Source organism: Mytilus galloprovincialis, chromosome 10 (assembly GCF_965363235.1).
Source record: "Mytilus galloprovincialis chromosome 10, xbMytGall1.hap1.1, whole genome shotgun sequence".
Lineage (NCBI taxonomy): Eukaryota > Metazoa > Mollusca > Bivalvia > Mytilida > Mytilidae > Mytilus > Mytilus galloprovincialis.
The window spans coordinates 57480137-57507774 of record NC_134847.1 but is presented as its reverse complement, the minus strand read 5'-3'; the positions used below and the strand labels follow the sequence as shown (position 1 = coordinate 57507774).

General features: G+C 32.6%; 1 protein-coding gene across 3 annotated transcripts in view; it reads left to right on the top strand.

Moving 5' to 3' along the window:
* Positions 1 to 2969: 2969 nt before the first annotated feature.
* Positions 2970 to 27638, top strand: part of LOC143047933 (protein kinase C-binding protein NELL1-like) — a 112336-nt gene continuing 87667 nt past the window's right edge. Inside the window, exons 1-4 of one of the 3 annotated variants that reach the window (XM_076221290.1) lie at positions 2970 to 3211; positions 4509 to 4717; positions 17374 to 17496; positions 25044 to 25194. In XM_076221290.1, coding sequence (XP_076077405.1) covers positions 4660 to 4717; positions 17374 to 17496; positions 25044 to 25194 — 332 coding nt within the window. In that variant the 5' untranslated portion in view covers positions 2970 to 3211; positions 4509 to 4659. Of the gene's footprint in view, positions 3212 to 3718; positions 4718 to 15201; positions 15268 to 17373; positions 17497 to 25043; positions 25195 to 27638 lie in introns of those variants that run through there. The other 2 variants (XM_076221289.1, XM_076221291.1) reach the window with 2 other exon arrangements.

Below are 27638 nucleotides of genomic sequence, written 5' to 3'. Positions count from 1 at the left end.
GTACCTCATAACCATAATTGTTTATAAATAGTTTTTGTTGAAGATCATATAAAAAAGAAGATTATGTATGATTGTCAATGAGACAATAGAGACCAAATGACACAGAAATTAACAAAAATTACAAAAAAAAAATGAAAACAAATATGAAACACAGCAACAAACGTCAACCACTGAATTACAGGCTCCTGACTTGGGACTGGCACATACCGGAATATGGCGGGGTTAAACATACATGTTAGCAGGATTTTAACCCTCCCTTAACCAGGGACAGTGGTGGTACAGTAAAATATATGTCAAAAATATATTGAGCGAATGGTTACAGATAGAAATACATCTAACAAAACATACATTGGACGTGGCCGGGTACTTGTACATCCCAATAACAAAAAGACATTTGTATTACAGATCTGAGAGTACTCGCAGTTACTGACAACTAGCTCAACTAGTAAAACTAATAAACTAATAAAACATTGCATCTAAGACTAAAAATACATCGAAAAGCAACACCTGTACTATTTACGTAATGGTATAGATAGGAGAAGATGTGGTATGAGTGAGTGTCAAAGTCACATTTTTTTAAAAAGTAAACCATTATAGGTTAAAGTACGGCCTATAACACGGAATCTGTAGTTATATAGGTCCATATGTCACTGACCGTGATTGTTACGTACATCCTTTATATCCTTATACCCCCCCCCACCCCCCCAAAAAAAAAAAAAAAAACATTTCCCCATCCGAGATACATTTTTCAATTAACTTTCGGATCCCGGAGCAGACCGTTTACAGCAAAGATCCTGTTTTGCGTTCCAGATGAATGTTATCCACGCAAATGTGCGTTGTGGATACATATATGTCTATATATCATACGAATTGCGTAAATTGTATTCAAGAAATGGCCAGAACCATCAAAGGAGTTACAGTAACCATATAGCTGTGTGCTAATTAACATCTAGATATCAATTAATATAATAAACCTATAAATATTTCTGTGCAGACAGATTTCGTTAATGAATTACCATATAATTCTTGCCTGATTTGGGATGTCTGAAGAAAAAAAAGATGACATATATTGGTTACCTCTTTGAATACTTTAGTCCTATCATGCCATCAAATAATAAAATTTATTTCATCTTCAACCAGATCATTCTATCCGTCTCTTTCTGATTTGAGATCATTTGCTACATGTTTTCCCATTTCACACCGAAAGTGGTTTAATATGGATTTTTCTTGAGATAAAAATTGTTGTTTGAAATAAATCTAATTTTAATACTACGTTTGTTATTTTTTCAAGTTTGAAAATGTAATAAAGGTTTTACTAAGTTTTTTTTTTGTTGAACCGATCGGATAAAACATAATTAACTTTATATCAAAGTTTGTAGCAAAACTAATTTTGTTACAAATATAATATAAAAAAAAGAAGATGTTGTATGATTGGCAATGAGACAACTCTTCACAAGAGACCAAATGAAACAGAAATTAACAAGTATAGTTCATCGTAAGGCTTTCAACAATTAGCAAAGCCCAAAACGCATAGTCGGCTATCAAATGCCAAGAAATGACAAATGTAGAGAAAATTAACAACCTAACTAATGTTCAAAAAAAGAAAGAAAAACAAATTCGTAACACAGCAACAAATGACAAAATTATATAAAGCTGTTACTTTCTGTGTCATTTTTGTCTCTTGTGGAGAGTTGTATCGCTGGCAGTCATACCACATCTTCTTTTTCACAATTACCACTGAATTACGGACAGACACTGACATACAGAATGTGGCGGGGTTAAACAAATGAACATGATCCCAAACCTTCCCTAACATGCAACAGTGTTGTAACAGTACAACATATAAGAAAGAACTAAAAAATCAGTTGAGCAATTTAAATAACCTTTGTAATTGTATTTTCTTTGCAGAGAAAAAAAGAACATTTTTATTCGTAAGGATTAATAGTTTTTTTACGCCTGTTTTATTAGCATTAATTTCGGGTTGTTACTTTGTATTCACGTACCTTTGTATGTATCGATGGAGGATGTTTTACACTGTGTGTCCTTTACGGGAAGTAATTGTGGCTTTAATGTCATTTAATTTTACAGAAAGTGTTATGATACGTATCTTTTTGCGGAATCGATAGCTGTTTTGTCTTGTGTTAAAAAAAGAAGATGTGGTATGATTGCCAATGAGACAATTCTCCACAAAAGACCAAAGGACACAGAAATCATAACAACTATAGATCACCGTACGGCCTTCAACAATGAGAAAAGCCTATATCACATATTAGCTATATAAGTCCCCGGAATGAAAATGTAAAACAATACTAACGAGAAAACTAACTGTCTAATTTATGTACAAAAAATGAGCGAAAAACAAAAATGTAACACATAAACAAACGACTGCATATTTTCTATACGACGGTAATAATTGTGTTATTGATATTAACCCGTTGTATCGGTTTTTCGAGTAATTTAAAGTGTCTCAGTCCGTATCGAGGTACAAAGAAATTTCAGAGGCGCTCCCCAATATCATCGTTCAAATAATTGTAGCCTCGCTTCGCTCGGCATTATATTATTTCAGGAATTTACATACCTTTCAAAAAATCCTCGATCCTTCCCTGGCTTTTATGATGGAATTTTATCAAAATTGTCATGGTAGAGAAATTTATAAATTAACCTCATGCTTTAATCAGCATTGAGTTGTAAATTAAGTGTTAATAAAAAGAGATAACATTTATCAGTGTACACTTAGCCTACTAGACATTGGGTGTTATATAATTTAAGGGTTTTGTGTTAAGTACCGTGGATTGTTTAAAGGAAAATATTCGTGAACCCGCGGACATAGATTGGGCTACTAGATAAGAAAATTTAACGCATCTCCTGTTATCTGTGGTTTTTACTTGTTATCAATTCAAATACAATGCAACTAATGGTGTGTCAAACTGCACTTATTGGATGCGTTCGACTAATTGATAGTCAATTTTGACAAATTAGTACCGCACCTCATCGCTGAAACATTGAATTTTTCTTCACTATATATAACCATTGCACAACTGTTGAAAATTCTGTGAGAAACGGTGTTTTCCATTAACAAATATCAAATTTCACTACAAAAATGCAATCTGTATATTATTAATAGTTCTGATGAAATGGTACCTACAGAGAGAAAAGATAAACATCCATGTAGGTAACAAGTCTAAACACAGATAAATAGTTTATATGTAAGGTAAGGAGATTCATCTTTTTCGTTTATAGTTTTAAATAATATTTGATTCATAATAAAACAATCAAAGCGAACACTTGTAAGAATCTTGTAAATGTAGAAGATGTATATTTATTTAACCATACAGGAACGGTAATCAAATAGATATTTCTCTTATTCTTATTATTACATATTACAACGTTATTGCTATTTTATTGAATGGTACTCGACAGTTAGTACAAATTCCATCGCAAGGTCCGTAGACCCTTCAATTGAATTTTTTTTTAAAGTTTTTATAATAATTTATATTTAGATTTATCTGAAATCCAGATTTCTATTTTTTTATATCAATTTATAAAAATTGCCGTCATAAAGGTGAAATTAAAACATCTGCTTCCATCCACGGTCTGATGATAATATCAATAAGGATAAAACTACTACTACATAAACTTTGTTATTTGATATAATACTGTACTTAAGTACAACTTTAACTAGTATTTATCATTTCCTCTTTCGTCAATTGATTTGTCTTCTTACTACATACATATATTATAAAATTACGATATGGAACATTAGTAAATTAGTACAAGTTATCTTGTCCCCCATAGAGCCACGTGGATTAAATTTCTTTATTGCGACAGTTATAAAGCTAACGAAATGTTTTGGGAATTTGATCAGATTATTTTTGGAGTAGCAGTAATGATCTCGTAGCTCGACAGTTGTTAGGAATGATAATTAATTAATCGCTATTCGTAACAAGATGATTTCAGGCAATTTTCATCAATTAAATAGTATCTTTTGAAATTTACTACTTAACAAGATTATTTCAAATTCGTTACGATAGAAACGAGAATAATGCAGAAATATCGATATTTTTTCTTTGCACTTATTGAATAGTAAGATATACGAAAGTAAACGCGCAGCCTCTGTTCGACCAAAGAAAAATAATGATTACCGGTATCGCCTGTGAAGTATAACAGTTATCAAAGAACTCGTGTTTGCAGTTTGGCTACCTGTCTCTTTGAAGTGTCACCTGGAAATTTTTATGGCGTGTCTCAATCATAAACGTGAAAGTTTATATCTGAGATTAATATTTCATACACATGTGTCGCATTAGTATTACAGTTGTACTTCAAGATTTAAAACGTATTCGATATTTGGAGATGAAAAACTAGTGATGAATTTCATTGTTGAAATTTCAAAGTGTTATTTATTCGTTGACTGGATTTTTAAGCGAAATCATACTAATTATGGATTATTCAGAGTAGATATTTAAATTCCTGACAATCTAAACAGAATTTTTATTTTTTTCAAATTTCAGTGGACAAATGTAATGAGCGACCTCTATCTGAGGGTTATCTTAGATACATACACCCACTTTGACATATTGTTGACGGGTAGATGTGAATTGACGGGTAAAGCATGGTGTACTCTGTGAAGGGACCGTACAAACTTTGGCCATTGAGACAGGAATGGGACCAGTTACTTGCTCTTTACAGCGTTTTGTCATAGTAGTTATATTATTGTATGGTAAGTAATTGTCTTCATTTAATAACCTCATAATTCATTTTGAAAATATTTATTTTTAATAGAAAGGACTATCAGGTAAAAACCCCAATTCATGCCAGACATATACGGGGAACTGAGGGGACGGAGATACAATTGCCTCTCCTCATCCCATCAGTGTATCCCATTCCCACCTTATTGGTCTTTTCTTAGAAAGGCATTGCAAATGTTTACTTATATTTACTATAAAAATGTTGCTTTTTATAATATTTATTTTTTGCTGTCTTAATTTTTTTATTATTTTAATAAGTCTGGTAGACTGTCCCCGAAGATACAATCAGCCTATCAGCCATAGCAGCACTAATACCATTGTATACCGCATTGTCATGATTTGAATAATATCATTTGAAACTATGATTAAAAGTACCTCGGGCAAAGTCAAACTTGACCTTATATTATATATACTGTATATATTTGGTTCAGTGTTCACGCACTTTGTATATTTTTTCAACTTTTGATCCCGGCGACCTTACCTGTTGAACGTTATTCCAGAAATAAAACATATACCGTACGCAATAAAATCGTTAACATTCGTTAGTACTGATATAATAGTCCCAGGTTAGTATTACAATCACTCTGTCTTTACAGCTGACGATGAACTGCAAGTCCTCATAAGAAAATTAGTCAATTCTTTTAGTATTCGGATGATTTAAAAGGTACATATTGGTACAATTTTTAGTCTGTATCTCAACGGTTTTTAATGGGGGTTGTGCATCGGTTGTTATATTAAGGACCATTTTTGTTTTGGTGCTCACAGATGATTTTTCTGCTTTGGTTCAAAGATCTATCTGGAGGCTATTCCAGAAATACGTGTAGCTCGCAAATCCTACATTATTCTTTTGCAACCCCACTTGAAAGTATACGCCGCAAGAATGAAATTGGCAATTGTGATCTTTTCTTCAGCTTAAATTCAAAACTGTATGCTACGCTATTTCTATGTGGCGAAACTAAAATATATAATTAAACATCGAGTCGGAATGAAAAATCAAGTTAGCAATTACAGACAAGAAAGTGCCTCTTCAAAGTAATGGATAGAACATATGAACGTTTTGTTAGTCGACTGACCAATCGTGGTTATCGCCTAAAAAGCAAGTATAACCTCGTCTCCACAACTATAGTGTCGGTCCAGAGTCAGGCATCTATATTAGTCAGTGCCAGGGTTTTCTTGCTATATCCAAATTGTCTTGTCAACTGTAGGAAATTTGTCATAATTGGTAGTTCTTTGGTAGGATCTATATTATAGTTTTAGATTTGGAGCGACCTAAGCCTATTGTATATGCACTTCTCGTTTGTTGAAGACTACATGTTGATCTCTAGACGTCTCATAATTTGGTTTATATATATGTCGTTGATGTAAAACCGATATTTTTTTTTCTCTGATCTTTACATAGCCCTTATTCTGATAACAAAAATGAATGTCCACGTGCACTGAATTCACAGTCGCGTCAATACATAACAGTGAAACACTGATGAATTTTCAGGTTTCAGAAATACTTATGCTAGTGAAATGTTCTTATCGAACTGTGAAAAGACATGCATGTTATGATCGCCGAAGTATATAAAATTCAATATCCAACTTCTTTGAAGTATAACATGCTTAATTACGTGTACATGTATTTGCTTACATGTAAATATATGGAATTCGCAACCAATGATTAAGTCAGCGCATTGAAAACAAGTGGATCATAATTCTTTCAATTATGCGACGATTATGATGCATCTCATCTTTTAATTAGTTTGTCATACATGTAGGTTTCAATAAGTACTTTGTTGTTTACATGTAAATTACGTAATGTTGATTTTATGAGAAACTATTTTGTATTACAGTGATACATATTTTTACGTTAACCTAAATGGGAAATGTAACAAATAGATGAATATTTGTCCGGTTCGTTGGCAATACGAATCACACCCAGACCCTTTTATCAAATATCCAGATTTTGAAAGTTCTAATTTTGTTTAAAAGAATCGTCATCTCAAAGACAAAGAAAAATGGCTAATATTACTGTTTTCATCTCACGATTGGTCAGTCGAATAACCAAACGTACATGTTTAAGAATAAAGATACAATGGTAGACCGAACATATATGTACCGAGCGGACTCAGGGTCGACCCTTCCTAAACATAGATATAGGAAGATGCATGCTTAACGGAGAACCAGTTTCCAATTATGAATATTGGTTATAAGCCCACGATCTCTCTTACTGTATGCAAATCACGGTAGGCCAGCCACTACCAAACCCTAAAACGGTTCTACCAAATTCAGGTCGAGATAAATATAGGTTAGGGCATTGGAATGTGTATATTATCATGTCGTTGACAGTTTACAGAACTTAACATTGTCTTAAAGGGGGCTTTGTTTAAATATTATTGAAGGGCACATTTTCTAAAGAGAGCCAATAAAATCTTCTTTGAACACGACTGTCTCCGACAGCAATCAAATATTTCGTCCAAGTCCAATTAACGGACAAATATAGTTTTAAGTGGGTACATTTATTCGTATGATCAATTGATAAACTATTTGATTACCAACATGTTATCTTTATTGTTGTCAAAACGTCTTATAATTTCATCTTATCACCGGTCGTGTCAATAGTTAGTCAATTTTTGCTTATTTATGATAAGATTGCAGACGATTACTTTTGTTTATATTTTCTGGGTTTGGTCTCATATGAGTAATAAATTCCAACATGACCTTAAAGGAAAAATACCCTGTTGTCTTAAAAGAGTCTAGTCAATTCATAGCATTAAGCCTATCTGACTTAAACTATATATCATAAGTGTTATATTAAAACAGAAATGCATACGGTTGGGAAATCTACCATACTACAGTGTCAAACCAGCCTCTAAAACAAATATTCAGTTCATCGTGACATAATTAACATTAGCATAAACTATAGCATCATGCAAAGAAGTAAGTTTTCTATACCCGTAAGGTTAGAAAAAAACGGTTACTCCGGCAAAAGTAATCATGCTGGAGAATGTCTGTGCCTCAAGAAAAGTCGCCTTTCATTGAGAACATGAAATTTCAAAAGGGTGAAGTCGAAATTGGCAAATACACGTATACTGTTTTCACAAGATTTTGCAATTCGTTAGTCATTCTACTGTTAGAGAGATATTTCTTTCGTATTTTTTATTACGCACCAGAAACGTTCCAATTTTTGGTTACTTTTGGTGTCTCCTGTCTCGTTAAGAAAATAGAGAGGGTAATGAACATTAACCGTTAGCAGTATTGTTTTTGTATGGAATATCAAGCCTATCAAGTAATAACCTTTGCTTTATTTTAAAATCTGCGATTCAGCAGAAGCAAAGAAATAAATATATCAGTAATAAGTAAAAACAAGAATGCAAATAAATAAATATATAAATAAAAAGGTAATAAGTAAAAACAAGAATGTAAATAAATAAATAAATACTCATTTCACAAGTTAATTGATTTTTCAGTGAAAAGGTGTTACATTGCTCGAACAAGATATGTTATCTGAATCAATTGGCCGGAGATAAAAAGTGTTATTTATTTACATACTAACTATACAAACAAACAATATTTCTCTATAATAACGAATATTTCCAATAGATTACCAGCACCGTTAAATCATATTCTCTCAGCAATAACTAATATCCTTGTTATAAAACCTCGATATTTATATGATATTCATGATTGCTGACTTGAACGACGTTTTTTATGTTCCTTTATTCTAATTCACAAATGCGACAGATTTGCAAGAAATGTGGAACAGCTGTCCAGAAAAGTCGGAACTTTTGTATAGAAAAATAATCCAGGTCACGGATGAGTTTTAATTAAACTAATACAATTATGTATATCTGTATTGTATATGTACCTGACACAAGGGGTCATGTGAGCTATGGAATAGACGGTTGGTTGCCTGACAATTTTCTTTGAACAATATTTATTCAGATAAATCAACATTAAACGATATTATACATATGAAATAATATTAAGGATTCAGAAACAAGTAATTAGCTTTTACAAATCTGTCTACTTGCTCCTTGTTTCTTTGCAATTAGACGGTAGGATCGTGAAAAGTAATAGACCTGTACGTGTTCACAACCACTAACTGTGTGTCAGGTCGACAATATTAGTATTGTGCATTTGAAGCTGTAGAATGTCATATGATCGTGGCCTCATTTTAACGCTTCAGTGACTAAGCTGTCTCCGTGTTAGTTTTTCCAGACTACATAAGATGTCGCAAATACTTGGGATAATACCAGGCTAAATATACATCTATGCTGAATTGAGCATGCAACTTTAAATGGCTATAGGATACCTAGGGACCACCAAGTAAATGAATAGTTGTTATGCCGCCTCTGTAACATACCAAACCGATCAACCGGGTATCCGTTATAGTAATAAACGTCCCATTCCAACCAGACGTGGCTTCGTATTTATATATTCAAACAGACACATACCTTAAGCTTGGGTGTCAGTATTTCTTTAACACCTCAGCCATTTTAAAGTTTTGAAAATAGACATCATATTATCTTCATAGCCTTTGATTTATGTCATTTTTTGTGAATCAACAAAAAAGAATTGCTATGCCTAAAAAAATCTTCGCGTAATAATGCTGATCTAAATGCACTACAGCTCAAAGAGCTTTATCCTCGGCCTGAATATAATGTTGCATGCTGGGAGCAGACGATTATCTTGCAGTAATGTGCATTGTTGCCAGCAGTGTTGGATCACACACTTACATGTAGTCCAAATATACGTCCCAAAATAAAACACCAACAACTCACAGTTTCGATTCATATACCAGCGTTATTCGAGCACATCACTGAGTAACCACGAAACTGCAAATTAGTGTCTCATTCAATCCGGAATTTGTTTAACCCTGCCACCTTTTTGCACCTGTTCAAAGTTGGGAACCTCCAGCCTTTGTTAGTTTTGTGGTTTATTTGTATGTCACGGATTTTATTATCACGTTATTTTGATGAACAAGTATATGGTTTAGGGGACAATTTAAGTCTGTCATCAAGTGTTTGATTTTCTTGCTGCATTGAAGACCCATTGGTGGCCTTTGTCTGATTTCTGCCTGCTCTTTGATCGTTTTTTTTTTTGTCTCTTTGGCACATTCCGCACTTCCATTCTATAGTCTGTGCTGTAAAATTTATAATGTGAAATATGCAATGTCTGCGACGATCTGATCGATTACAATATCTTGAGATACCAATTATATATGTTATGACTATAGTTTAAAATTTAACTGTGACTGTTCTCTTTTAAAGACACATCTATCAAGTGACACACTCTTGCATTCTCTGAAATCTATCGTTTATTTGCAATGAGCTAGACTAGCACAAAACAAATTGAGAACTTTCCAACTTATGTAGACATTCTGCAAAACAACATATAATCAGCAGCTTTCTAAATGGCAAACAATTAACATAAGATTTATTAATGTGTTTCACTTTGGGTGTCTTATTTTCAAATTAGTGTTGCTTTCCTTCCAATTGTTCGAATTAATTGATTCTAAAAAGAAAATTGTTCTGGTTAGACTCTGTTATCTTTACGTTTGTTAATATAACACACCGGTACAGAGTTCATATTTAGACATCGAAACAGATCATCCTTATACTTTCCATACTTTCCATGTAAACATGTTTATAAATTATGATTGGAATAAAGGATACAATAAAAGCCAAAAAGTAGCCGTAATCGTTATTTTGTGCCAAGTGTAGGTAACTCACGCCTCAGTGTTCGGGAATTTCTCGCTGTGTCGAAGACCCATTGGTGGCCTTGTGCTGTTTTCTGCTCTTTTGTCTCTGACACATTCCCCATTTTCATTCTCAATTTTAAACACTTGTTCAATGTAGCCCTCAATTTGAATATAATCTTAGAAGGATGACAGGACTGCGAGCATATCGACATAAAGCGGCACTGCTTATGTATTTATTGTGAAACGACATTTGCTCACTCTTAGTACCTAAGTTGAAGGGTGCCTGTCCGTGTTACAGATCCCCGTTTGGAACCTATACAGATGTTTTATTTCCAACAAAATTGCTCTATCATTTGGTTTGTTTTCAAATTATATTCTTGTGAGAATAAAACACTGTTTTGGAGGTACTTTATATTAGCAGTCCCTCTGTATGTTCTTATTTTCTAAAAACCCTTTGCTCTGCACAATTATTGCAATAATGCATATACATACCTAACTCTTGAGTTTTACTAGTCGGTCTCAGTTACTACATTTAAAAATCTTGACCAGAGTGACAATCAACATAAAATATAATATATAGATATAAAAGGTCAACTTCATGAATTTTCCCTCTGTCAATGGTCAAGCTTGTATATGAATTCAAGGATATATGAAGTATACCAGTACCAAAGATCATCAAAACAAAGAGGCGTTTATATAATTCTTATGTATACAGCATTCCAGCATGTGTTTTGTAAGCAATTACTGCTTCAGACAATATGGCCACTTGTTAGAAGTACAGAAAAATCACTAAATGTGCAAATTTTGTGCATGGGTATAAATAGCAGAATCGAGTAAGCTCTAATCTGCTCTAAGTCTAAAGAAAATGTCACCAAAGATTAACTAACCATGACAACTTTAAGGACCGACATGTTCCTTGCTTGGTACACACACATGAATACATATGACTATAAGTAAGACTAGTTTGTATGTGTGTGTGCAATTAATGCATATTATTTTAATCTCGATGATGTGAATAAAATTTTCCATTTTAAAGCACATAGCTTAGAGAAACACTTCAGGTTATTCGAATCTCACACGTGGGTCGTTTTATATCTCAATTGACTAGGGTTGTTGGTTTTCCTGCATGCAAATGGCTAATAGTCTACAAGTGCCATTACAAACCAACCAATAATATAAGTCAGTATAAAGACAGCACCGAAAAACTCAGATACAAACAAACAAATATCATGCAATATCGCTTGCAACTACCGAATTCTCAAGGGCGTGTGAATTAGATCACACTTCGATTAAAGGCAGATTTGGTAGGGGGTAACAGAATAGTAAGTAAAAGTTGAAATCATGAGAATAAGACATCCTTAGGGAGCTACCATTTGATTTTTATGGGGGGCTAGGATGAAAAATTTTGTCCTGCATTTTTTTAGTTGTAATCTCTGTCCTGCCTTTTTATTTTTCACTCTATTCGGTCCTGCCTTTTTTTTTATTAGTTTATCCTGACTTTTTTAGCCTAAATTGTCATCCTGCCTTTTTTTTATACTCAAAACTCCTGTCCTGCCTATTTTTTTCAAATTTCATCCTAGCCCCCCCCCCCCCCCCCCCTATAAATCAAATGGTAGCTCCCTTACGACGAAGGAAATGGGTGCGATGCAAAATGATTTTGCTCTGCTTAAAAGTCCATTTTAATTTCATCCAGGAATATGTACATACAGGTGCTAACGAATTCATTCGGTAAAAACAACAATAAACAAAGATTTAAAGTTGCATAACACAAAAGGTTATTAACTTTTTACATTGAATTAACGATTCCTTCAGCAAGAAAACCACCTGTTTATATATGCAGCAGCAGCAGACAATACTCAATGTACCGAGTTTCTCAGCAGACGAGATAATCTCGGTCACGTGATGAGTCAATCCAAAAAACGAATAGCATTGATCTCTGGGAGGATATTTCTGCTTAACTGCATTTAAAGTTTGTTTAATTCAACGAAATTAAGTTTAATAGATGTTTTGTCGGTAATGATAGTATACTGTATGTAAATGAATGATTTTCACTGGAAAGATTCTCCAGGAATATCTTTATCAGCTTATGTTATGTAAGATGCGTGGGTGGGACATAAATGTATTAGCGTTTTTTGATGTGATAGATATACAATGTAAATTTTAACTAACTTGCATATCATCAGAAGCGTTGCCGAGTTGGGTTTTTTTCTTTCGGCACCAGAAATTGTAACAAAAATTGTTTACGGTTTTAAATTTAAGAAACGCGAAATCTATTGGCATTGAAAGTTCCTGACTTTTAGCCTTTTGACGTAGTTGACAAGCCGAAGTACGAGCGAAGTACAACTATTCCACCATGGTAAAAAGATAACCCAACAATTCAATGAAAAGTTTATGTATTACGTATATCTACGAGGCCGTTAGTCCGAAGTTGGGTCACCGTATCTATTCTAATGTACACCAATATATTATGATTGATGCAAATTGATAAAAATTCCAATGATGTAGGAAAGGGTCTTGCAGCCATTTGACCTTGTATCAGGGGAAACAATGATCAATGCAGGATATCCTATTACATTTAATCATACATCTCAGTGGTGTTAATAGGAAATCGATGTTAATTTTATACAATTTTATATAGATTTATAAGGGAAAGATAAAATGCACTAATTTGTAAGTTTTTGAGATACATGTATCATCATTAACAATCCTTGATTAGAATCTATAAAAATCCAAAGTCATACCGGGTAAAGAATATACTGCTACTTTTTAGTCACAGACATTTGTCTCAGAAAAAAATCCTATATAATTAAATATAAACAAGTTCAGTCCACAAACTCTACTCAGAATCTTTGCTTAAAATTGAGTTACAATTGCCAGCCTAATAGTCCTAATATAGTCTGATTTGGCTAAAATCCTTGATATCAGTACAGTTTCATTTCACATGCAAATTCTAGCAAACTGTTAAATTTAAGATTGAGGAATATTTATGTCAAATGTCATGATGCAACATAAAATAAAACGCAAACAGTGGGACACTTTTTAATGATTTCATTGAGCCGACGAGGAACGACGACTCCGTTGTCATGCAAGACTTGTTGTGGTTGTCCTTAGTTGGGAGAACCTATTGGCATTAGATATCATTCAACGTCCTGTGGGAATTTTGACAGACGATATTTGATTTTTGCGACATCACCATCGCACCGATATATAGCATAATAGTAGACAAGTGTCCTGAACATTCCAGAGCAGATTGTGAGATAGATGTTCACAATATTAGAGATGGTAGTCATTAAAGTGTTTAACAAACAAATTTGTCAGTCTGTACACAACCCCATGTCAGGGCTACCTGACAAAAAAAACATATCAAGGTCAAAGGTCAAGGTCACAGTATGCTTCGGATAAGGCTAAGCACAATAGAAGTCAACGATTACACATTCTTGTGGCAGAGTGATAAAGTGATACAAATACGGATTATTTGTTGAATCTTCATTACTTATATATATTTGACCATGAAAATCTGATGGTTACCCCTTGTACTTTGTTGCTATGGAAACTATAATTACAAATAGGAATTAAGTCTAATTCAAACCTTCAATTTTCCTTCAAATACGAGGGGGACCTGTATCATATTGATGCTCAGCCTTAATCCATTTTTGAGATTCTGTAGCTAATTTTTTAGCAATTATACAACATTTCTTTATTTTTTTAAAAGGTCAAGGTCAAAGTATTTTTAATTTATTTTAGTTCTCTATCACTACATGAAACGAAGGTGACAGAGAACTAAAAAAACACCAAGAAGATGCTATTTATATATCTGCTATCAGTATACCATTGGGTGGCAGTCATTTATACTTTTTTCTTTGTACTTATAGAGTACACATAATTACAAAAACCAACATTGCTTAGTAAAAACAGAAGTGAAACAGCATAAAAAAATTTGATTTTCCATGACGACAAACAGTCATTAATCAGTTATTGATTATGACTGACAGGGACTTTATTATAAGGCTGATGTAGGTATGGGTATCACATTAACACATTTTACCTGACATTTGGAAAAGTCATAACACAAGATAGACTACAGACATACTCAATGGTAGCATTCCCTTTGATGTTTTACTTACATTCATAGAAAAAGTGATTATGTCTGTAGCTATTGGTATAATGGTTGTCTGATTTCTGATGTTGAATCCAAGGTTAAAAGTGATGAGAATTGAAGTAATGGGATACTTTTGACTTATATTATTATAAAATGTGTGTACTAGGAAGTGTTGTTATATACCCAATGTAGACAAAAATTGTGGTTTATACTTTTTAGGGAACAGTCAGCCCGGGCAGGGTTCTCGCTAAGGCGAGTCCATGAGTCCTGGACTCATCAAAATCTGTCTGGACTCACCATTTTCAAAACTGGTGAGTCCACAGATGCATCAACATTGAAATATTTTGCATAAACTGAACACAGTTAAAAACAAATATACTCATTTTATAGCAAAAGTTTAAAAGTGATCTGAATTGAATGTCATTGCATTGCTTTGTTAGGCAATGGAGACTAAATTATTTCATTATATTGTGATAAATATCTTCTTCTTGCTGTTGGACTCACCATGGCCAAAAATGACAAGTCCCTGGACTCACCTTCAAAAATCCTGAGTCAGGCTTAATTAACAGTCAGCTTCAATGTGAAGACAGTCTTTCTCTCTGGGTTTATTGATTGAGTGATTGTTTATTGCTTAACTCCCAGTGGAAAATAATAATATAAATATAATATGTAGGTTCAGTAAATAAAGGCCATCCAGGATGAAAGTTGGGAAATTGAACAGCCACAGGAAAATGAGGGTATGTTTGATAGGAAGAGAAATTGAGCCTTGCAACAGGCCACAAATGAACCCCTTAAATAGTTGTTGAAAGGGTACTTAAGTGCCAAAAGTATGGCACTCTCTCCATACAAGCACATGCCAGGTCACTCTTCAAGTCCTCGCTTGAATCTGCTTCTGTCATTGACAGATATATATGTAGCAATGGTCTTTTCTCAAACCACCCTTTCTGGTATACTTTTTGCATGAATGTCTTTTTCCTGAACAATCTCCTTCCTATACTGTAAAAGTATATATTGGAATTCCTTCGTTTATATTTGAATTTTCATTCATAACATATCAGCAAGAATACCTGTAACCATCTGTTACAGAAAGGTCATAATAAATACTTGACATCTATGTTAAAAATCAATTTTGTTGTATGTATAATATTTCTGTCTGGAGGTTACATTGTATTCTAGTACATGATACATTTAACATTGTCAATTACTTTAAATATAACTAGTACTATACTTTTTCTGAATCTCGTTTTTCATCTCATTAACTTCTTGACATTTAAAAGAGATACAATCATATTTGATAAGATGTGACTTACAAATCCATTTAGATGGGTTTATAACTGGTTAGGTACTGTTTTGTATATGAATGCATGTATTTACACTGAATTACACATGTGAATTTAAAAAGTTATTTCCTCTATTGAATAATGCTTATGAAGCACTTTTTTAGATTTACCTTCATCAAGTCAATTCTGAAATCCAAGGATGTATAACTACTTCTTGAAATCTTTTTTCCATATGGTGTTCCATTAAAGCAAATTTGCTAAAATTCTTGAGAATTCTGCAAAAGGTACCTAAAAAGAATATGAAAATGTGTTTGAGGTAAACTTCAGTGGCTGTGGGTGTTATGGGGGTTGGAACCCCTCTCTTTTTGGGACAATCAATGCAGTTGAATAGGGACATATAGTTGGAACCCCTCTTTATCCTGGATGGGGAAAACCCCCATATAAAAATGGCTGGATCCGCCCCTGAACTTTGTCTGAGGGAGTTGAAACGCTAAATTAAATGTTAATTATTCTGTTACTAGAGAACAATTATAAATGTTGACATAGATGCAGATCTGTTCAAATTTGTGTCAAGAACAAAGTCATTACATACAAGCTTTATCAGGCTGAAAGAGTAAGGAAATGGAATCAAAATGTTTATTGAGTTCCAAGTCCAAGCAATGGAATTTAAATTTGTCTATACAGAAAAAACAACCACTATATGGCACAAGTCAGTTGTAATAATTGTTATCACTCAATATGATGATTGTCCCAATTAAGTTATCCTATATTATCTTTTAATCCATCAGAAATTAAAGAAATGATTGATAAAATGATGAATAGAACCTAACATAACATTCATCATTGACCCAGCAGCCATTGACATCTACCACTGGTTACTGATAACCTTTCTTTATATCTCGGAGTACTATTACACTATCATATGTAATAGAAACTGTCTTAGTTAAGAATTAACTTTTGTAACAAAAATATGTGTTCATTCATTTATTTACCCTACTAATGGGTGATTAAAATATCATATTATGATTGCACTTTTTTTGGGGTGATACCACTTGGAGCCTACTGTGATTCATCATTTTGGTTTGATACCAATTTTCGTGGATTTTGTTGGTATAGTTGAACCATGAAACTAAATTTTCAACCAATTGCACATTCCCTGTATTCCCCACATAATTAAATATCAACGAACATGAAAGTTTTCCTCAATCCACGAAAATTGGTGCCCACGAAAAATAAATGAATCCACAATATTTGAAAAGAAAATGATAATGAAATAAAGCAATAGGCAGCATTCTTCACACATTATGTCCTTGCTTCAAATATTATGTATCCTGTAATTCCTGTCCCTTGATGAACAAATTATACTCATACAAAAATGTATTGGTATTCATTTTCTTTAAATCATTAAATTTTGTTCACTTTAAGCTAAGCTGAAAAACCAGAATAATTTATTTTTTTTATGTATAGATTTGATTTTGTCTTGTCTACTCTTTATTTATTTTATTCTGTTTTTACTGTTTTTTATGATCTTGATAAATATGTCTTTGACTTTTGCACTTTCAGGTGCCACTTTGGAACTGCATTCAAGAGATGTTTTGGACCTTATACCTTTTCTGAACACAACACATCAAGGATTAACTTTTACTGCTGGCGTTGATAACACAACACAAGCTTTAGTTTTAACAGGTTTGTAACATGTATGATTCAAATTGACTAGAGGTACAAAACAAAAGGGCAAATGTTTTGTCTATTTAAAAACCTCACCTACCCTTTAGGGCCAGTGTATTTGATGTTTGCTCTACAACTGTTAGCCTTTTTTTTGTGAGTTTTACAATTAAACTTTTCTTCTGAAACCATAAAAGCCATTTAAAAACCATTTTGGGCACATGCTGTCCTAAGGGTGTAAGTTTTATATCTGTACATATAATATGACAGCTGCTCTCTGAAACAAACAATTATTTAGGTTGAACAGACAAAATTAGTACAGATAACCTTTAAAACATATTTCCCTATAATAATTTAATATACTGTAAATTCACAAATCATTTTGTGCATTTTATTTTATTATTATGTATTGTGATTTTATCATTTTAGACTAAAATGCAATTTTAATTTTATTGTGATATTGAGAAATATTCTGTTTAATTCATATAAAAAAAAATCAAATTGTAGGTTTAGATTATTTCGATTATAACCCTGTTGCATTTTTCACCGTATTAAAAACATCGCTATAATTTCTGAATTTACAGTTTAGTTCATGTAGTGGAGAAGTGGAATAAGTAATAACAGATCAGATGTGTATTTTGGTCCATTTGACATCTTTTGGACCTATAAATGACAATTGAATTAAAGAAATATGATAAAATTAGCAGTGTTTTCCTAAACTTTTAGTAAAACATGGCATGATTGACTTCAAAAAAGTTTTTTTTTAAATCAATGTTGCAGGTTTTTCGTGGCAAAGTAAGGTCGTTTGTGTGATTCTCTTAAATTTTTCACTCACTCAATTTTATTATAAAAAATTTTGCACATTGGGATGCATATTTACATGATCACATAATATTGAAAAATTTTCCAAGATTTCCATTTAAACTGCACTAAATTTTAAACTGAGTGATCTTGTGCACTTGGAGTACAAAGGTCTTTTTTTTTAATTTTGACAAGTGAATCATATGATTAATAGACAGGATACCAGTGTGTGGAGGTGGTCAGTGATCTCACCCTGGGCAACCAGTACAAAAAACATTAGTTTGTGATGGCAAATTGCATTGTAGCAATATCATCTTTAATTTAATAGCTGTTTGATGGAGATTTCAGTTAAGGAGGATTGAAAGATGGTACTTTTATTACTTGAATATGCCTTTGATTAATTAACTTGATATGGTTTGTTAATTAAGAGTATGATATGCTACAAATGTATATGGTTTGTACAGGAAGTATATATTTTGTTTTCCTGTGACTGTGTAAGATGAGTGCCATGCTCTGCACCTTAAAAAGAACACTTGCAATTCAACTCTAAGGTTTCTACAGTAATGACCTGCTATACGACCAAATGTCTGCATGCTCCTATACAAAATAACCCGTTTCCAGTGAGTGTCGTGGCATTCCAAATTTACTGCTCTTCATCCTGTTGACGTAGAACCTACCTTTTGCAGACATTTGATACGTCTCAGCTAAACCAGTCAGCTCATAAACTTGCTAGATGTTACAATTTAAAGCTTACTTTTAAAACATAAAGATTATCCAGAGTCCTCAAAAAGTGGTGGTTGACCAAAGGTTTCACCATCAAAATTACATTGATTTCATGTTTTTTGTGCAATATAAATAATAGTGAGGACAAGCAGATTTTCTAATACATTAGAATTACATTGATTTCATGTTTTTTGTGCAATATAAATAATAGTGAGGACAAGCAGATTTTCTAATAATATAGAGGACCAGCAGATTTTCTTCTAGGACAACCAGGGGAAAAAAGATTTAGAGAACTCTGCATGATATCTTACTATTTGTTAATGTTAGATATTAGATTGTTCTACTGGTAATTGCTACTTAATATTGACTTATATCTACAAATACATGCAGACTTGTCTTTTTTTAGTGTAATGCACTTAGTAACACATACCATTGTCTAATTATCTTGATGATTTTTTGGTATCATAAAATGTGCAGTGTCTCATCATTACACTTACAGTCACTTCTAACTTTACATAACTTACTGCACTTATATATGCATCAGAAATTATATTGAGAATGCAGCAAAACCTTGGGAAAATCCACTTTGTAATGTAAGAGAATTGAACTGTGTTTATATGAAAGTGATTATTTTTAGTGTTTTGGAATGTGGATTTTCTACTCAAAGTTGCAAAGGTTGTTTTAAAGAAGTGACACAAAAACAGTTTCTTTTTTATGTCGTACCTATGCTAGTAAGAGGCATTTTTTTCTGTCTTTCTGTACTACTACAATTGATCATTATGATGGGAAGTCTAAAAATATATGCTAAATTAAGGTTTTGACATAGATTTTGCTGAACATGGAAATGAGCCAGTGTGGTCTCCATTGGATTTTTTTTCTTGTTTTATTCCAAGTAGTAGAGATTTGGATGCTCTTCTTTCCATTAAAGTTCACTGAATAAGCTGCCAGTGGTAACAATGATACTGTTATAGGTTTTAAAAAACATTTCCAGAAAAGAGGTTCTTTATAGGGCCACATTTAAAAGAATGTCTGTTTCCCCTCCCCCGGGTCTACCCTTTGTAAACAGACCAGGAAGGCAGGTTCTTTTTTTTTTTTTTTAACTGGATGTGATTGTCATAGCATGGTCACATGAATGGTTTGACTTGTCCAGTCCAGGCCACTTATCAGTTGTTTGTGCTCAATTTGAGTGTATTTATTTAGATTATCAATCCTTCTGCTTTCAAGCACTTTCCAAAAATGGAAACAAATTATTTTCAGGAAAAAAATAATTTTGATTTTTTTGTGGAAAATAATTTTTTGACCCGGGGCTTATTTTTGACCCGGGTGGGGGGGAGGGGAAACAAACATATTTTTAATTTTGGCCTAGCATACTTCAGATTATTGTCTCTTGCACAACAAGACTGTATCAAACAGATGCTCAGTACCCTAGCTAGCTCATTCAATATCAAAAGCGTAACGGTACTGCATACAGCACCTTATTCAGTGAGTCCTTGATTTTATTTATAAGCCCCTTTACAGTTCATTGCTTAAATGCACTCCAATCAGAACTATAAGTGAGCATAAATAATATTTTGCTAAATAATGTTACAAAATTCAAACTTGATATTAGCTCTTTGATTCCAAAGAAAATTCACAACAACCATTAGACGGATGCAAGTTTGGAGAGATTAGACACTGTATTAAAATAGTATTTAAAGGAAAAATTTGTGTTTTACTTTTGCTCTCAGCAAATGTTTCAGGGAGGTCAAAAGTTTATGCTTATATTTGATTTGCCATGATAAGTTGAAGTTCATTAAATAAATTATGGAAATGACAATGGCTTGAAGGAAATTTCTTTCAGATTTAATTAAAATTTTGTTCTAAGAGGCTAAATAACTAAGCCACACTTACTTTATAGTATTTATTCCAGCATTTTTTTTCTCTAAATGGATTAAACACACTTTAAGCATGAGTAGTTCATGTAAATGAAAGATTTTGAGATATGGTATTAATTTGTCTTTCAAGTCAAAAAGCCGATGACAAAATGATCAAGATTTAGTTGTTCCGTCAAGTTGTTCATCCAATTTGTACAAATCATTAACTAAGCACTTATTGTGTTTTACAAATTTAGAAGTAATTTTCAATCCAAGAAACCAATAAATCCATATTGTTTGAGCATGGAAAGATGTGATTAAAATCAGTATTTATTCTGTTAAAAGTACAAAATCACACATTATTACTATTTCTAGGCCAGTATAAAGACAGATGCATTTATTATTAATTTTTGGTGGGTAATTTCAGAATTCAGCTGCTATGAAAGTAGATTCATCTGTGATATGACACTATTATAATAATTTTTTTAAAACATAAATGAATGTCCAGTTAACTTATGAACAGACACTAATAAAACTGACACTAATAAAAATGTTTTGGTGGCTTAAATTAGTATTTATTCTATCCTATAAAGGCTATGAATGATCTCAGTTAATGATAGTCTGCAACTTGTATGGTTATTTAACATACATGGTCATAACAACTTGTTAAAATGCAATGAGTTAAATTCTTTGATTTTTTATTTCAGAATAACACCTTAGAAAGTGTGATAGCACTTATTCTAAGGACATAGCATACACTAGGGTGAAATTATAATCTTTCAGTCAGTTTAATTGAAGTCTGGAGCTGGCATGTCAGTTAACTGCTAGTAGTCTGTTGTTATTTATGTATTATTGTCATTTTGTTTATTTTCTTTGGTTACATCTTCTGACATCAGACTCGGACTTCTCTTGAACTGAATTTTTAATGTGCGTATTGTTATGCGTTTACTTTTCTACATTGGCTAGAGGTATAGGGGGAGGGTTGAGATCTCACAAACATGTTTAACCCCGCCGCATTTTTGCGCCTGTCCCAAGTCAGGAGCCTCTGACCTTTGTTAGTCTTGTATTATTTTAATTTTAGTTTCTTGTGTACAATTTGGAAATTAATATGGCGTTCATTATCACTGAACTAGTATATATTTGTTTAGGGGCCAGCTGAAGGACGCCTCTGGGTGCGGGAATTTTTCGCTACATTGATTTCCTGTTGGTGACCTTCTGCTGTTGTTTTTTTCTATGGTCGGGTTGTTGTCTCTTTGGCACATTCCCCATTTCCATTCTCAATTTTAGCTTAGACCCAGAAAAATCATATCAATAAAATTGATACCAGTTACAATGAAATTATAGATAAAAGATGCCAAAAACATGTTATAAATATTTTAATCCTTGAACTGTAGTAAGTACAACAGTAAGAAATTGATAATAAATTTAAATTGGCATAAAATGCATTTATTTTAAAATGTTTGCTTGATACAAAACTTTGTTTTTATCTCAATTATCAGATCAAAAATAAATAAAATTAATCGTTTTCGATAATTTTTATATCATTAGTCACTCTGTGATCACGCAAGTTTGCACGCCTTAAGTTTTTAATAGGTGGTCTTAGAAATGTGCGGTTCCCTGTCTTTACCTTGTTCCTTTCACACCAAGCACTCATGAAAATATACTCAATGCAATATATGATTGTTCAACTAATTATTTAAAAAAAACTGAATTGAACTATTGATGAATTCACCATTTTGGCCATGAGGTGAACTGTCAAACCTTAACTACTTATTATAAAAAAGAAGATGTGGTATGATTGCCAATGAGACAACTATCCACAAAAGACCAAAATAACACAGACATTAACAACTATAGGTCACCGTACGGCCTTCAACAATGAGCAAAGCTCATACCGCATAGTGAGCTATAAAAGGCCCCGATAAGACAATGTAAAACAATTCAAACAAGAAAACTAACGGCCTTATTTATGTAAAAAAATGAACGAAAAACAAATATGTAACACCTAAACAAACGACGACCACTGAATTACAGGCTCCTGACTTGGGACAGGCACATACATAAATAATGTGGCGGGGTTAAACATGTTAGCGGGATCCCAACCCTCCCCCTAACCTAGGACAGTGGTACAACAGTACAACATAAGAACGAACTATAAAAATCAGTTGAAATAGGCTTAACTCATCAGATGGACAAAAATACATGTTTTACAAATTGACCTTTATAATATGCTAACAATACTGATAGTGAATTTTCCAAGATGAGAACAGTAAAAGAAGCACTTAAAATTAGTGTCTTTCCATGATTATGACTGTGGCTCTTCTACAGCAGTTTGGTAAAAAATATCTGACAGTTTGATTTAAATTGATGAAACAAATTGAAGTTGGATCTGAATTTGAATGAACTGCAATTGGTGGAGTAAAAACATAAACAGTCAAATCACTGTTATATTTATTACCTGATATTTAAATCAAATATAAAAAGAGTCGTATCTTAACTATCATCCAGGCTTTGTCAGTTTATTTTTGATCTATGAGTTTGAATGTCCCTCTGGTATCTTTTTGGCCTCTCTATTAAGAAACGAGTCTATGAAGGGACTTGTATCTAATACTTTCATAAAGAGTTTGCCAAATTTTATATGTTTAAGAACCAATCATAGAAATGCTATGTTGGGAGGTAAGAAAGGTGTAGATTTTGATGGGCGATGACAGTTTTAAAGAGAATTGGTTTAGTTGTGGTTGCCAATTTTATATTTTCTCCCAGACATTACAAAAAGTTCAAGGTCCCAATCTTTTCAATATAACTAAGCAAATTATTTTCATTCTAAAATAAGCTATCAGTTCTTAGATCTGTTTGAACTGGCTGCCCCTGTCTTCCAATAGTCTAAACAGAGTACATGTGACCCAGTTGTTTGTCTTGATTTAAGATATAACAGGTCGGCATAACATTTTGTGTTGTATAAACAATATCAAGGCTTGTTACTTTTAAAATTTAATGTTGCATCAAAGTTACAATGCATTTATACTCAATCATAGAATTTATTTGATGTATATCAGTAAGTTATGAGGATTATCATTTCTGTTACATAATTTACAACTTTTTCTTTGATTGTATCTGGGTAAAGGTTTAATCTCATTAGGCTGATATACTCATTCAAAAAGATAATTTTCATATTTATTAATTCATTATGTTCAACTAATTTCTAAACTGAAAATTTAGTGTTCAATTAAGATAAAAATGATAGCAATTTATACATATCATTTTATTTATTAAACATGGAATTTTTTCCTCTTTAATCATTGCTTTCATAGGTGTCGCTACTTCTTTGAGTTATTGCTGATTTCTGTGCTTAATATAGTTTTTACTGGAAGCAACACAGACATTTTACATTATAATGACGAAAGTTGGTCACATATATGTAATAATTTGCTATACTCAGGGATAATTGCATTTATATGAGGGTTTTTTTTCAATTTAAATTATTACAAGAGCAGATTTATGGGTGCATTCTTTCTAAATCTTAGATATCTGATTTTTCTTAAATTAATTCAAATTTGTTGGGTACATGAGCAGCAGTACTTTAAATTTTTGCTCTAAAGTTCATAACATTTCTTGTCTACATTAATTTATTGATTTTGCAGTTTGTATACTTAATTTCCTGTAATTCAATGAGGTAGTCACTTTAAGATGCACTTCACACACCAAAAGGCATGCTATGTATGACCTTGACCGAAGGTTTGTTTTGAATGTCAAGGTCAAGGTCAAAGCATGTTAACTGTATTTCAATGGTGTACATATCATATAGTTTTGTACTCCCAGTCCCAGTTAGGATCTTACTAATTCATTTATTCTTACTGAACCTGATGTGTGTCATGACCTTGACCTTTGTCATGTCTGTAGGGTTCAGATCATAGCAGAAAATGTGCTGAATTCTTACTTTTTACTGCCAGTTATCTAGTTAGTTCAGTTAAAGCTTAACATGTATTCTCCTTTATACTTTATTACACACAATTTGGGGTAGTATGTGAACTGAGTTTGTGGTTTGTATGTCAATATTGTAACCCAGTTACTGAAGAGTAGAAAATGTTTATGAGGGGTTAATTTCCCCCTATTTGGTGAGATGAAATTTAACAAAATTATCCTTAGTGTTGGATTTTAATATTGTGTATTTTATTGCATTTTCTGTTTCAGATTCAAAAAGAAAATTGGCACTGCCAGATTTAGTTTCCCGAGAAGCTTTAGTCATGTTGAAGGAACATAGTGAGATTACATTTTTAGCTACAATAAAACAAGACATTGGAGATTCTGGTAGTATTATAGCATTCTCCTCTGATGTAATGAGGTAAGCACATTAAAAGCTATGGATTTGATTACTCATCGAAGATAGTCTTGGCCTAAAAATTTATAAAGAGTATGACTTTAAAATCCTATTCCTCACATCTCATTACGTATAAGGGGCATTTAAGTTTCACCCTTGTAAATCTGTTAGTGTGTCCGTACGTCCCAAATTTGGTTTCCGTTCTCTAACTTAAGTTTGCCTCAACCAAATGTTATGAAACTTATACACAATACTAAACTCAGATCAAGTTCAAATTAAGGTAGCAGCACTTTTACCGTCCTATATATGATATCCAATTGGGGGCATCACCTGTTTTCCATGGACACATTTCTAATTTGTTTTATTGAATATCTATTTTAAGTTATCCCTTTATATACAGACATTCAGAACCAAAAGACTTATGATTAAACTGAATGTCATAAAATCATCATATGTAGAGTTATTGCCCTTCCCAGTAATATAACCCACAGTTCTATTTTCAGATACAGGTGAACACTGACCTAATCCATTAAATCATAGAAAATCAAAATTGTTTAAATAAGAGAACATCTGTAGGCAGAGATCTAAGCTACAATAACCTGTTGATGGTTCTTGTTATAAAACAAACTCAAATATACAGAAGTTGTATATTTTTACAGGCTAAAAATAGGATTTACAGGATCAATTGAGGAGTGGTCAAATAACTTTTCTTTGATTATTTCTGTTTATGATCTCACTCTTGCTTTTAGTTGTGGTTTTGCATGGTTATCAGATATGATTGATTAAATAATTCCAGGACTTAAGGTACAGATTAAGTACAACAGTTTTTAGTATTAAAGGTATAATGCTATTCTTTGTAAAAAAAAGGGGGGTCAGATCAAAGCCATTTTTAAAAGGGGTAGGGGCAACCCAGGTGGAAAAGGGGGGTTCGAACCAAATGTCCCCATTCAAATGCATTGACTGTATGAAAATAAAGGGGGTTCCAACCCATGGCAGTCTTCACGACGAGTGGCAGCCCAGGAGGTGAAATTGCTCTCAGGCCTGTAAAAATCAGACCTACAGTCCAACAGAATCTAACTAAAAAATTTCAAAAATTGAGCTGCAGGCCTGTAGATTTAGCAGTTCAGTGTGAAGACTGCCATGGAACCCTCACTATTGTATTTTGAGTTTTGTGGATTCAGTTCATGGATATTTGATTTTATGGTCATTACCAAAGCTTGAATATAAGAATATATAGAAAAGTTGTACTTCATTGACATTTAAGTTCATGGTTTACCTTTACCCACTAATACCACTAATGCCACAAAAATTGGTATACCATGAATGAATAATCTGGAAACCACAGTATTTATTAAAGACAAATTCCATTTGTATTTTATCATGGGATATGTATTACAATAATTTTCATTGAGTCCATGTGTTAATTGTTGAATGGAATGTTTCCATTGACAAAACTATCATGTAGGCTATCAGAACTGATTATACAATGCAGTATACAAATTTATCTTTATACATTCTTTTACTGTGGATTCTGATGTAAAATCATCGCATCACTGCAGACCTTCTGTTAAATAGGAGCTACATGGCTAAAAAAAGCAAAGCTATCTCTAAGTTTCCGGTACTTATGACTGTCAAGGGCGGAATTTCTCACGTCTGAGAGTGCTGTTATTGAATGAAAGAAATTTTTGCCCTGATAACATTTCAAGAGCAATAATTAAATATATATATTGAAAAGATCACCTCCGGGGAGTCATATATTAACCTAATCACTTGAAAGTTTTTTCAGAGGTGGTAATGTTAGCTAAGATAACACAGGCTAGGTAACAAAACAAATATATCATTTTTGTTTCATTTATTAGATTTCTTATTCATCAATTTGAACTCCTCCTTTGTAACTGATGAGTTGAGTCACTCAATGATAGAAAATATTTAATTTAAAGAAATGTTCAATTTTTTTCTTAACTCTAAATCTTGAGATATGGAATTTATTTTGAAAAGCACTCTACAGACTGCCAAAAGATTTTTTTCAGCAGATATGGTTATAGATTTATACAATTATTTTGAAATTTTAATAACTTTGAATAATACATTTGAAAGAAATCAGATATCAAAAATGAAGATTCTTTTCAGCAGATGTGGTTATAGATTTATTCAATCATGACAATTATTTCTTTTAAATTTAGTTACTTTGAATAATACATTTGAAAGAAATCAGATAGAAAATAGATATCATAGGAACTAATGCAGCTGAAAAGTAGATTTTATATAAATTTTTTTTGTAGATACAAAAATTAGATTTGTCTGCTTTACCAGCGTACCAATTACTTAAAAACAAAATTCAAGGATTTAATGTTTTGTTCATGGATATTGGATTCTTATAACAAGAAGAAACTACATTCAAAACTCTTCATGCTTCAGTATCTTTGGAATTTTCATGGAAATCCTTATTTTGGTTATACTTATACCAT